At 32.5% G+C, this 14,062-nt stretch overlaps 1 protein-coding gene and 1 long non-coding RNA gene across 2 annotated transcripts; one reads left to right on the plus strand and one right to left on the minus strand.

Moving 5' to 3' along the window:
• Positions 1-554: 554 nt before the first annotated feature.
• LOC145684893 (cuticle protein 19-like) lies at positions 555-8,029 on the minus strand. The gene is made up of 3 exons (XM_081757245.1): positions 7,972-8,029; positions 2,653-2,736; positions 555-845 (listed from the first exon to the last, which is right to left on the minus strand). Exons 1-3 carry the CDS (start codon positions 7,984-7,986, stop codon positions 606-608), a joined length of 339 nt encoding a protein of 112 aa, XP_081613371.1. The 5' UTR covers positions 7,987-8,029; the 3' UTR covers positions 555-605.
• Positions 8,030-8,426: 397 nt separating this feature from the next.
• Positions 8,427-13,775, plus strand: LOC145684894 (uncharacterized). The gene is made up of 3 exons (XR_014131426.1): positions 8,427-8,468; positions 10,273-10,324; positions 13,522-13,775. It is a non-coding gene; the product is annotated as an uncharacterized LOC145684894 (long non-coding RNA).
• Positions 13,776-14,062: the final 287 nt, after the last annotated feature.

Below are 14,062 nucleotides of genomic sequence, written 5' to 3' on the forward strand. Positions count from 1 at the left end.
GAAGAAAAAGAATCAAGCATGGATACATAAGAGCAAAAAGCGCCTTGGGAAAATTGTGCTTTCTTTTTTATGGTATGTAGTCTAAAGGAAACTGTGATTATGAGAATTAATAAAATGGCCAAATAAGTGAAGTAGGAGGAAACGGAATAATCTTGAGAAATCCCTTACATTCGTGTTCATCCACACCAAAGCCAAGAAGGCTTCCGACGAAATAGGGGGCATACTCTACAGCTGAGGCATTGCAATTCAAACAATGAATGGCAAGAAGCTTATTCATAGTTTAAACATAATAGCAAGTCTCAGTATTTTCTTTTTAATTTTCGAAGGCAAAGATCATCGTGCTGTCAATAACTACGAGAAATCGACTGACAAATGATTATTGCAGTGTAATATGAATCATTAGTAAAGGTTTTCAAGCATTTTAAAAATTACCAGGATGATCGCCTCCTTCCTATTTCCAGTCACATGACTTTTCAGAGCCCGTCCATCGCAGTTCTATAAAATGTATTATATGAGTTCATTATGGTAATAAAAGTAACATTTATAATGCTCAATTATATCTTTATTTCATTCTAGTACACATTCAATTACGTTTATGATAATTATTAGCCCAGGTATCCATAACCTCCAACTCCAGCGTGAAGATTACCACCAACTCTTCTCACAATAGCATTGAATCCATTGATGTCATCGGCTCCGTATGTAACAATTCTTCGGCTGCCGTCAGGTTCAATAAGACTGTATTGTCCTTTTACAACTGGACCATCACGAACTTCAGTCTGCTGTTTGTTGTCTCCTGTGAGGTGATCACTCACTGCGTAACCAAATTGGTATCGTGGGTAAGCCTAAATGAAATAATTACAAGTAATTGTGTTATCATATTAAACTATTACATTCTGTCGAAAGTAAAAATTACAAATGTCTACTTATTATAGTTATCATCATCATCATAGGTATTTTGCCATTGTTGGCAAGTCACGTGCCGCAACTTAGAAGCTATGATACTTACTAACTGTTGCCTAACAAGGTACATTCTCGAAGTTTCCCCTCGGAATTCGAGTAAAATTGATTCAAATGCGAACTTTTCCCCGGCTCAAAGTGTATTGTACTAATTTTAGTGTCTTATATCGGTAATTTGTATATTTATGGGTTTTCATATATTCGGAATTCAATCATTTTGAAAGTCTCAAATCAAGGCCAACATAGAGAATTTCTTCCGATTTTAGTAGTTTTAAGAATAGACACGAAATATATTTTTGGGAACTTTAGCATATTGCAAATATCCATTTGCAGCTACGTGTTACAGTTTCGACTCTAAAGTAATAAGCGTTAAAACCAGGAATGATTTGTTTATGCTGTTTCCGTTCGGTGGATCACATCCACTAACAAACCCATCCGAGATAATTACTCTTGCTATCTATTGCAAGAAACAAAATTAAAAAAAAAAATGTTTCGTTCAAGAGTTATCGTGTGAAGTAAAGGGCGGGCGTACTAACATTAAAATTATAATATTCTTGTTCTAATAAAAATATTGATATAATTAATATACTGTAATAATTCACTTAGCATTTTATGACTTAATCTATATATGTGTCGTTATAACTTTACTGACATGTAATACTAAAAGGTCTGGTATAAAACAAATTAATCACATTTGTTTTATGTACGTCAGCCACTGAAATTGTATGGGTCCTTTAATAACAAGTCCCTGAATGCGTTTGCGTGGACTTAGCCCCCACCGTGATTTCTTTTTTCCCTTTTTAATAATACACAATATTGACTGAACGATTGAAAAGTCGTTTCTTCAGACCAACAATTTAGGAAAATCATGCCTCCCATACTAATCGGAAATTTGAAGAATGGTCACTATTCACCTCGGGAACTCCTAAAACTATGAACTGGACAAGAACTTCGATCATTTTGAACATTATATTTTTCACTCCCATTTTCATCATTGTGGGAGGCTAAGATTAATTTTGAACAGCTTTGGAATAGTTATTATTTGACTCCAAAAACTATGTATTTGACATTTGTCTCGCTCAATTTGAATATGTTACTTTTTACCTCTCGTTTCTAAGCCGATTGTAACTAAACCTGACTTGACTGGCTACAAGATTGTTGCTATTCCGTTGTATTCTTAATGGTTGTATTACCTACTAAAATACTATTAAAATATTTATAAAGCTAATTAATGTTGGGAAAAAGCTCAGTCACTAGAAAATAACTCATTATTACTGGAGGTACTTTTGTCAGGGAAACGTAGATTGTGTTTTTAAGATCCAAGGTTAAACTTTCAATAGATGTTTCATGTAACAGTTGAAATTGATGCCAAAGTTCATGTGAGACAATAAACATTGAGAAAAGTCAGGGAAACACAAACTACTGTTTTAAAAATATGATTTTCTCACTATTAATCAGAAAACTGCAAAATTAGATAATAGAATACGGTTAAAATAATAAAAAGTAAAATGTAAAAAATATTCTATTTAAACGAAATAAGTCTATTTAATTGACTTCGGAAGAAAAAAAAAGATAAATATTTTGTTAATGGAGTTAGAAAATTAAAAATGACGAACATACAACAATTCGTAATTACAGTAATTCACTTAATATCAAACAAATATTTATAATATAAATTTTCGTTGTACTTACATAATAATCAAGACCTCCGCCAATTCCTCCAATAACTCCAACTGCATAAGCAGAGGATGCAAGAGCAACGAGAGCAAAGATAATCTTTGAAAGAAAAAAAATTTGAGTTGAAATTGAATTTAGAAAAGTATTTAAATTATATGTGTAAGAAGTACTTTATCACTTCATAATTTAGAATTATGTTTTAAAATTAATATTTGAATGCAATTAGCAATGTACGTATTCTGCATAGTTACGAGGCATTTTTAAGTCAACAATTTACGCATTCTTCACAATCTTGAGCTTTTCTAAATGATACTTTTATGGTTCGTGACTAGACACTCTTGAGAAACCTCTTTTAAAATGTGTGGAGCTGTTGATCAAATTTCTTTCAGGTTGTTTCGAAGCCGTGTTGGAAAATAATGACCAATATATGTTTTCCATAAAATAAACACAAATTTAATTGTGAGCACCATTATATTGCGCTAATGACAGTTTTGTTCTGCAATTTACAGGTTTCAAACTGGTCATCGTTGCCTTCCCAGATATTCCACACACCAAGAAACAGTTAGCAACAACGTTATGTCGATCCAACTGAATAAGCGTATTGTTAAAGAAGTTTTTACAGGATATGATGCTTCAGTGTTCGACATACGTCGCAGAATGAAAGTTGTTTATTAGTAGGATTCGATAAATAATATTACGGTACCTCAAGGGCCATTAGGGCCATCAATAATTTGGTTAACAAATGCAAAAACACGCACTGCAACTAAAAACTCATAGAAACTGTTGACGAACCGGTATGAAGATAAAAATGAATCACTACACGGAATCAGAGTAAATGTGTGAAAAGTTTGTGCACTGTGAGCCGTGAATGTTTTTTATAAATAGGGAAGGATAATATATAAAACAGTTTCTTGGACATTGTGAACGTGAAGGTGGTGAAATTATTAGACAACGTTGTCATTGGTTATGGAAGTTTGTACACCACTTTTACCTTGGAAAAATGCTCCATGAAGTATGGTGAGAAATGATCTATTTCATTGAACACTCTAGAGTTATAATATACACAGGCAACGAAAATTTGGTATCCTTGTTCAATCGTTCGGGACATTTATTGCATGATTATCTTCGATTTCCAACGAGCAATTCTTATCAGACCTGTTACACTCTTTTAAAATACAAATGAGGAACTACATCATTTCGTTCACAAACTAATTCTCTTGTTCAGCTATCATTCATGATATGAAAACCCAAAAGAATTTGAGTTTTCATTCCACTGTCATACATCACTCACAATGCAATATGTCTAGCGCCAACAGATTTATACACTTCTCCAATATTTAAGGGACAACTGAGAGGACTTCATTTTGATCTTGATAATGCAGTGAAACAGGATCCTGGCTATGTTTCAGGTGCTATGATTTACAATGATTGTATTATAAAGGTGATAATACTTTGGGATGGGTGCCTTGAGTACCCTGAAGGTTTCCTCAAAATATAATTACTGTGATCTGTAGAATACAAATCTGTATTGAACACGCGTTTAGAAATTTCAATCATGTTTACATTAAACGTGCAGAATGCATCACTTTTGCCATGGTATGAATAGATAAAGACTTGAACGTTACACTTTTGTTCAAGAATGTTACTACAAGCTAAACGTACTACAAGAAAGTTATGTAATAATGCACATTTCCTTCTCGTTAGCACCAGGTTTATATCCTCGCGCTTGACAAATGATTGTCAGTTCTATGTCACGAGTTAAGAATAAGCAGTTGTGAATTATCAAGATGTAACTGGTACTTTTTGGGCGAAAGTAAATGAAGAATATAATAAATTCACCGTTTTGGTAAGTCTGCAATATTCTTGTAAAATGTGTTGGTAATCAATAGAAAGGTTTTAAGCTCTACGAATAAAGATATTGAGGCTTAAGGACTATATATATATATATATATATATATATATATTTCCTGCTGAAGTTAATTTACGATGCTTTAGACAATTTGTAATATTTCACGTATTAAACCTGCTCTGGAGTAGATGTTATGCATTCTGATTTTCATAGTTGGAAGCGAAAACGATGGGATGAGCATGTAAGAAATTGAAACTGATACAGTAGGCCACCTATAATCATTTCATAACCTCTTCCGTAATAAGATAGTTATTCAGTTAATTATAATTAATCTTTACAAAATGACAAGTCTTTGCATTTTAGGTTTGTTAAACTAGCCTTTGGCTAGCTGGGAGCTCCGCCCCCAAAACCCCGCGTTTGCTCGGCCTACGGCCTCGCTTCTCTTACGTATCAGCTTTTGCGTCAAGAGTGAATAATGTGCATTCGCTCTTTAATTATATTTCCTGAATTTGGCACAGCTGGGGGCTTCTCCTCTGGCATTCACGTTTACTCGGCCTAGGGCCTTGCACCTCTTAAATCCACACTTCTACCAAATTTCAAGTTTTTTTTTCTATTTCAACTATCTAAAAGATAATATTTTGTATCCCCCAAAAACGCCCGTTTAAAAAACATAGTAATTTCTTCACCTAACTTTAGACTCCTTAGAAACTAAAAATATTCACTTTTGGCAATTTTCTTCTATGTTAGTCCCGAAAGGCCACAATCATGCGAAATGTTATCATTCTAATCCTGCCGGAGGTGTCTAAATATTTTGAGGTGTAGAAGATGTCCCATACAAATAACAAGGGAAAGATTTTTACTTCCACATAAAACCACTCTAAAACTGGAAATTTTTCTTTAAAGCGATTTACTTAGTTAATGCTAACGAAAACGTATAAGCATACCGAATTTCAAGTTTTTATTTTAATTAAAAGTACCTAAAATATAAGATTATAGGTTCAAAAAGGGTCCATTTAAATAACATGAAGAATTTTTTCATCCTCCTTTTAGATCCCTGAAAATTAAAAATATTCACTTTACGCTTTTCTTCTGTCGGTTAGTCCCGAAAAACTACAATCATGTCAAATTTATTCATTGTAGCTCTACACGAAGTACCCAATAATTTTTGTTTGTAAAATATGTCCCATATAAACAACATTGGAAAGATTATTCAGTTCCTCATAAAGCCACTCTAAGATTGGAAATTTTTATTTTTACTTATTTACTTAGTTAACGCTAACGTAAACTTACAAGCATACCGAATATCAAGTTTTTATTCCAATTCCAAGTACCTAAAACATAAGACTATAGGTCCAAATAAACACCCTTTTAAATAACATGCGGAAATTTTTCATCTCTCCCTTAGACCCCCTAAAAATTAAAAATATTCACTTCTGGCAATTTTCCTGTCGGTTAGTCTCGGAAAGCTACAATCATTCCAAATTTTAATTTTCTACATCAACCGGAAGTACATCTTTAACTGATGTCAGCTAATGTAGTTTCGTATATAGTTAAGATATCACTTTTAATTTATTTTTTTTACTGTGTAGGAATGTTAAATAATATACACGGATTCCGATCGATTTATTACGAAAGAAAATTCATATAAGGCCAACTACCAGTATTGTATGACATTTGGTCATTTTCTCCCTTACAACACCATGTAATATAATGATTTCCTACTTTGGAAGTAAGAGAGGTCACCATTTTCATATATGATGCTCCGCTCAGCTAAGTATACTTTCCTGTTCTCCTGTTCCTCACATAATTCGAGATTTTCCCTAAAAGACCACTACCAACTGTGTGTCCTATCACTTGACTTGAACGTTGCTATTCAGGATATCTGACGTGTTTCTAATTCAAGTGTTTCGGTTAAGTTTATAAATACAGTATTTGCATATAGAAAATGAACTGATTTTGTGGGAGGTCGATTCATGAGAATCCTACCGAACTATTTCAAAGAAATTTCGAAACATAGTTTTTATCGATCACGAACTGGGTTTTCATTATGTCACTTCAGTTTCAAACTTAGTGCGATGGATACAACATTTTGCGATTTTAGAAATGTCTTTTTTTAGAGGGAAAGATAGTTTTTTCTATTATGTTTGACATCTTGAAATCAACATTGTCTGTTGTTTATAACTGAATCACTAAGGAGCAACTGAAAAGATCAAAATGGCTTTCTGCTCACAGCAAGCACCTATCAGAAATTCACACCCTCAATATTTTTGTCCGCAAGAGGGCCGCCCTAACTTTTGTTATTATAGATGACGTTAAAAGTGAAGGAGGATGAGAGTAAAGGGCCTCAACAATATTTCAGTGTAAGAGCGAGCGAACGTGAGTATGAGGGAGTTGATAGAGGGTAATTGTGAGTGACGTGAGGACATTAACAAGATTTGAGTTGAGGGTGAGTGAGTTTAAATGAGTATGGTTGAGACAAAGGGAGAGGGCATCAAAAATATTCGAGTGTGCGGGCGAGTGATTGTGAGTCCGAGTGTGAGTAGTTTATTGAAGGTGAATATGAGTGAGAGTCAGGGCATTAACAATATTTGATTGTGAAGGCGAGTGAGTGTGAGTGTGAGTGTGAGTGTGAGTGTGACTGACATAGAGTTAATAAACAATATTTTAATGTAAGGGAAAGTCTGTGTAATTATCAGCGAACTGATAGAGTGGGAGGACGAGTGAGTGCGAGTATAAGGGAGTCGACTGAGGGTGAGTGTGGGTGAGGCTATGAATAATATTTGAGTTTGAGGGCAGATAATTGTGAGTGTGAATGAATTGCTTGAAACTTAGTGTGAGTGAGGCTTATGAAAATACCAATGTCTGGTTCATACTTCAACTAGTTGTTTTATTTTTTTAATCACATAGCTCTGGTTAAAGGATATATTTTACGAATGATAGAGTAATTATTCTTATACTATTTTATTATTTTACAAAATAATAGGTGAAACCACTAGGTGCTCATTTTAGAACGTTGCAATTAGATATATAAATTACTCATTTTCTAAAGTGCATATCCTGAATGGGTTCAACATTTTCGTTTTCGTTTATTTTCATTTATCTGAAATTAATCCAGAGCGATGTAAAGGAACTCAAATGATTTCTATAAAGCAATCCACCAAGTCTGAAAAATGGACATATGAAGTAGTTCTTGTTAAACTTAAAATGTAGCAAAAAAGTGAATTGTGGCTTTTAATGACTTAAAATGCTTCAATTAGAAAGAACTAAATGATTTTAATTACTTGCTAACAGAAAGTAAAAAAGCATTACCTTATACATTGTTTTAAATTTTTCAATTTCTTATTTGAGCCGTTGGAATATATTTATACCTTAACTTGCTTATGCATATGCATTTATAAATAAATGTTAATATCATATCACTATATGATTATATGCGAATAACAAAATTACATAATGCCAATGTTAAACAATTTCAAGATACTTACGGTAAATGCGTTCATTTCTGTTGTTGTTAATACAAGATTGTCTTAAACTGTAGTTGAATGAAATAATTCTGGTAGTTTTATTCAGTAATGAACGGAAAGAAAGCTGTTATAAGCGTGTTTCTAAAAGGAAATTACTAATTACTTCCTGATTTATTTTATTTAATGTCGAAAGTTTCCATATTTAAAATATTTTCACCCAAAAATAATAGAAGTGTAACCTTGTAGCCTTGGATTCCAATCATTTGTTCTCATTTAAAATAATGTTGAAGAAAATAGTTTATATAATTAATTAAAGTAAACGAATCACTGCAAATATGATAACTCTCTTTGCCGCACTATAGGAGAAAATTCAACAGGGGAAATATTTTCTAAATACTTTGTTTTTCTTTGCAATTTCCGTAGATGTTGGTATATAAAGGGAGCAACATAGTTGATCTTAACAGTGTAGTTATAGCAACAGAACCTATATTCAAGGAAAAGTGTCCATTGACAAAATGGTAGTATACTGTATATATATATATATATATATATATATATATATATATATATATATATATATATATATATATATATATATATATATATATCATAAGTTACTTTACAGAGAAATGATTTTCTTTATGTCGTTTTTTAATTGATTTCATTAATTATTTGTTGTGTATTGTAAAACAAGATTTGGTGTTTTATTATAATTTCCAATGGATATTATGTGTTTAATGAGTTATCCGTAAATAACTTAATACAAAAGGAGCTGGATGATGTTTTTATTTGTTAGATCTTAAAATGGTTTTCTCGTAGTTTTGTGTCGTGTTTAGTTATTAGTTTTGTGTATATTATTTTAGTTACACTATATTTAGTTAAATCCTAATGAAACAGATTGTATCGAAACAACTTTCATTCAATTCAATTGTTAGATATATGTGTTTCTCTGTCTACTCCGCGAGAATTCTGAAAGAGGGTAATCCCATTTCAATGAAATTCTGCACCTGCTTTTCGTCAAGGTTAAAAAATAAACTATTTTTTGAAGTTGCAATGAAGTAAAAGTAAATCGGTGTAAAGTAGCAAAGTTCATACCATGATCAAACTTGCAAATGTACTATCTTATCTGCACAAAACACACTTGTAGTGCACACTGTAAAATTTATTCTATCTAATATAAAATGATAGTTCTTGTAAAGACAATGGAAAGTGGCTCTACGATTGGAATTTCATTTCATTTCAAAACTCAAATTTTCTTGGACACATTGCAAATAGGTCAACTATTTGTAGCTAAAACAAGTAGGGAATAAAATGATGACTTTATCCCGTCCAACAAAAGTATATACATTTGATCTTTGTTGGACTTGATGATAAGTTCCTACATTTGATCTTTAAGTAATGTGGCACACATTTTTTTTTACTTTCAATGAATTCGGCTCAATGCATTAAAATGTGAGAATAATATAGGAATGGATTAATCCCACCAATTGATACATATGGTCTACATATATATATTCATTTTTAGTGGAATAAGACAAACATAGTCGTAGGACATCTGAAGCTTCACAGTTACTCTGTATTTGACTGTAAGATCAGTTGAGAATTATAGAGTGAATTTCAACCCCGCCACCACCAACATTGATTTAGGAAATAGGTACCAAGGTAACCTTAGTAATCGAAAACTTTATTCCATTTTGATAAAATATATAGAACATGGTCTGCACTTTCTTTAAAACTTCGATACTCTTTGGGACTAACTAAGAGAGAATGAATGGATCTCGTTGGGAATGAAATAAATGTTCCTTTGGAATTTCGTACGTTTGTGTAGACTATTATAAATAATAATAGTAATAGAATAGACTTTTCTGTGCTTCTAAAATATATATATTTTAATTATTATCATTATTATATATCAAATTATTTATTATATACCTCACACTTTTAACTTATTTCTTTCTTCAAATTCTCATTTTAGATTAAAATATTTTATCTAAATAATTTCCACATAAGTAATAACATAAAGTGGTCCTAACATTTAAAATTTCTACGTGGATGATCCATAAGAATACTTGTTAAATGTGTTAATGTTCTAAGCTGATTCACTAATTAAGTTTGAATTAATGTACATTGGGAATGCATATAAGACATTCACCTGGCATTTTGGCAACATTACAATACTATAAAAGCGCGGTAAGAAATTCAGTTACTCTATCCTAATGCTAAATATACTTTTTCTCTATCCTTATCTGTCTAATTTTAACTTTTTAAAAAACATGCAGAGGTAATGTTGATTTAAAGAAAAATATATTTTCTCATCCACAGATGTATTCTACTCTCTTTTTGTGCCTCGCTTTGTTCTTTGGAACTTCTTATGGTATGTATTGCATTTAACAGTTAGTTAGTACAGTACTTTGCTGTCATATACATTAGCTTAGTACTCTAAATGTTCTACAGTCATACACTAGTCATATAATCACTATGAAATAAGGATAGTTTAATGTGAAGTTTTATTGATGTGAGCATTTGCTTTTGATCAATGCACGCAATAAATATACTGTACTTCATACATAAACACTGCCCAATTCACCACTAAACCACTAGGCCCGCCTCTAGGATCTCACCGTTCTTAGGGTATACTGTAGACAAAAATGTATTGACCAACATAAACAAAATTGAAACAGTTGAGTAATTATAATGAAATCATTTTCTTATACTGTTTCATAAAGAATTCATGTCCAGTTTTGTTTACTTTTATGATTTTAGTGTGAATAATAACGAAAAGTAATATTAAAAAATACTTATAAGAGAGTCAAGATAATTATTTACATTGGAATAGAAACATAAATTCCAGGAAGGGCAGCGGTGGCTCAGGGGTAAAGCGTTCACCTCTGGGGCGTCTTTGGTTCGATCCCAGCTAGCAACAAGTAAACCTTGTGGTGGACAAACACCGTGCGTGGGTTTTCTCGAGGTTGTCCGGTTTCTTCCCACATTCTTCATTCCACTATTTCATTGACTTGTTACCATCGCTGTCTCCTGTAGCCCAGTCGACATGAACATAGGAAGTAAAACTTAAATATTTCATTTCGCTTTCATAAGTTTTAACCATAAAGTCAGTTGCTCTATGCATTTTAGTGATACTTTTACTATTTGAATGTCCATAGTAATACCGTCGAAAATTCAAAATTAATTTACCTATTATTTGCACTTATTTGCGCAAATAATCCGCAAGAAACTTACTCTTAAGAATGGACAATACCTTATGGATTTTATTAGGACAAGTGAGTTATTCCATATTATAACATCATTAACAAAACGTTTACTTATGAAATATATACAAAATGATGTGAGTTGGTTTCGAGAGAACCATCTGAGTCGACTTACTTTAAAGAGTACAATGTAGTGGAGTTATTATTGAAACTTTTATTTCAATAATATGAACAAAAATGTCTAATCATATTTGACAAATCATCCAAATATTTAACTCACACTCAAGAGTTGATGATTTTGAGTTTAACGTCCCGTTCAGCAGCGAGGCTATATGAGACGTGGACCTACTGATTAACGTGGAATCCGAACCACATGAGCTCCCGCCGGGAATCAAACCCGGGTCTCCCACGCCAAAGGCGTGTACGCTAACCACGGAGGAGCTTTGCAACGGAGGAGCTCTCACACTCAAGAGTAAACCTACCCTACTCTTATTCAGAAGCAAATGACTTATTATATCAAAGCATTGGGTTACTAAGGCAATATTGATATATGATATATATATATATATATATATATATATATATATATATATATATATATATATATATATATATATATATATATATATATATATATATATATATATAACAAAATGTCAGACGTGTTTTCCATAAGACAGTGCTTTTTTATTTCCATCCTCCAATAAATTGCTCCTATATTTAGGAGTAGTAAAGAAATTGGAATCTCTCCTCCTGGAGAAAGGAATAAAAATCTTAGTCTTAAACTTTCTAACAATATGACCTTTATCCCAGTGAATTAACGTTTATCCAGAAGAACGGACGAAAGGAGAGACAGACACTCAAAGCTCAACTTTTCGGCATGTGGGACAATGAAATGTCTAAATATTGAATTTAATTGTTATAATGATCGCCTTATTACTTCTGTCCTATCGTCTAACGAAAATAAAAAATAAAGCTATTTCTTCTTTAAAATTTTATGATGAAAGAAATGCCAATCTGTAACAATTGAATAACGCAGGAAAATAATGGTAAAAAAAATCATTTGAAAAATCGAGTAAACTTGACACGAGAGTCCAACATTCCTATGAAATGCATTGTGATAACACATATGAAGAATCTTAATCTGATATTTTAGGTACTCTTCCAATCTTAAACCACGTACATAAATTCAATGGTGGGATCCCAAATTATTTCAACTAACAATTCTATGTCACTAGAAATGGCACTTACCATTATATTCGCAGGACCCACTCATTTCAATTTTTTTCTTAATAGCCAATTTATAACAAATATTGATTGAAACATGTAGAAAAGCACTAATATAAAGACTTAATATAACTCTTTTTTACTCCCCATTCTGGTTACATTTTGTACACTGCGGTGACGGATGCCAAACACCTTTGGATTTAGCGGCTGGAAAACATTAAATCCAGCCCTGATTTTAAGATTATGAGTTTATGTTATGTTCGTTGTTACTTACTTACAAATACTAAATTATTTGCTCTTAAAGTATAACAAAGGTCAAACTTATATTTGCTAGTTTACTTCAATTTATTCTGGAAGTCACAATTGAAGCTTCTAAAGGACAAGAAGTTTGGAAAATGAAAAATGAAATGAAATCTTTGAGTTTTACGTTCCACGATTATGCTGGCTAGGCAAAAGAAGATGGTGATTATAAGAAATGAATGAAATGGTAGAATGAAAAATGTGGGAGGAAACGGGAGAACCCCGAGAAAAAAACTAGCAAGGTGTTTGTCCACCACAAAGTCTACACGGAACACCAAAGGTAAACGAGCTACCACTGGACCACCGCGCCCCCTCACAACATCTTTCTTCCATCATTAAGCAGGTCTAATTAGATGCATGTTACACTTGAGCTAGTTGCAACTACATTGCATGAGCGCATGAGCGCGTGAGTGCATGATGAACATGAGTGCGTGAGAGAAAAAACGACTAATATAACTATTGATATTTGTCAAGATCGAAAGTTCAAAGGAAAACGATATGTAAGCCTATTAAATATAAAATCACATTCTTTTATTAAATATAATGAATGGAAAATCATAAATAAATTTAAAGTAGGCAATACTGAAAAATTGGAGCCATTTTTTCTGATTTTTTTTTTTAAGTTTCTGTGTATGGTTTATTGAGAGTTTGATTCAGACAGAAGATCTAAGAACAAAAGACAATGAAGAAGGAAGGAAAGAAGGAAATGCATTTAACATTGATCTTCGAAGATACGCGTATATGTCCCATTTAATATAACTTGTTACATTTAATACCAAGAGTACCGTATATAATATTTAATTCGCTGATAACATTTTCATGTTTCTATTTTCTGCAGCCGTTCTCCTCAGCACTGGAATCAGTAGCCAAAATAATAACCGGCTTTCCATCGCCACAATCCCAGTAGTAGGTGTTTATGGCGGTTATGGACTTGGCGCTGGATATGGTCTTGGTGGATACGGTCTTGGAGCTTATGGACGTCTTGGATACGGAGCCTGGGGATATGGTGCACAAGGTCTCCGTGGAATCGGCTATCTTGGTTAAGTGTTTGAAAAACATGTAACATTACTTTCTTTTGAATAAAATAGAAAGTCAAGGCATTTAAAAATTGGATTTTTTAAAATTTAGTACCCTATCTGAATATTAAAGTAATGTTTATTATTAGGATATTATATTAACATGTTGACTGTCGTCTTGATCACCGATAATTCATAGTGGCTCTACTTTCCGGAACCGCGTGCATTAAATGTGATTCACAGGCCTTATATAGTTTGAAGGATTGTAAATCATCTGTTCTCCACAAAACCCATAGGTTTATATGGTGAAATGAATTTATGTGGCTTGAGAAAGTGTTTGGTATTCTTGGTTTCAGGCTCCTA

Source organism: Thermobia domestica, chromosome 5, assembly GCF_964235325.1.
Source record: "Thermobia domestica chromosome 5, izTheDome1.hap1.1, whole genome shotgun sequence".
Lineage (NCBI taxonomy): Eukaryota > Metazoa > Arthropoda > Insecta > Zygentoma > Lepismatidae > Thermobia > Thermobia domestica.

What these genes read in the sequence shown, in the direction of transcription:
- LOC145684893 (XM_081757245.1), bottom strand. An exon ending in GCGGAGGTCTTGATTATTAT is followed by an intron (nt 846 to 2,652) that starts GTAAGTACAACG and finishes TATTTCATTTAG; the next exon opens with GCTTACCCACGATACCAATT.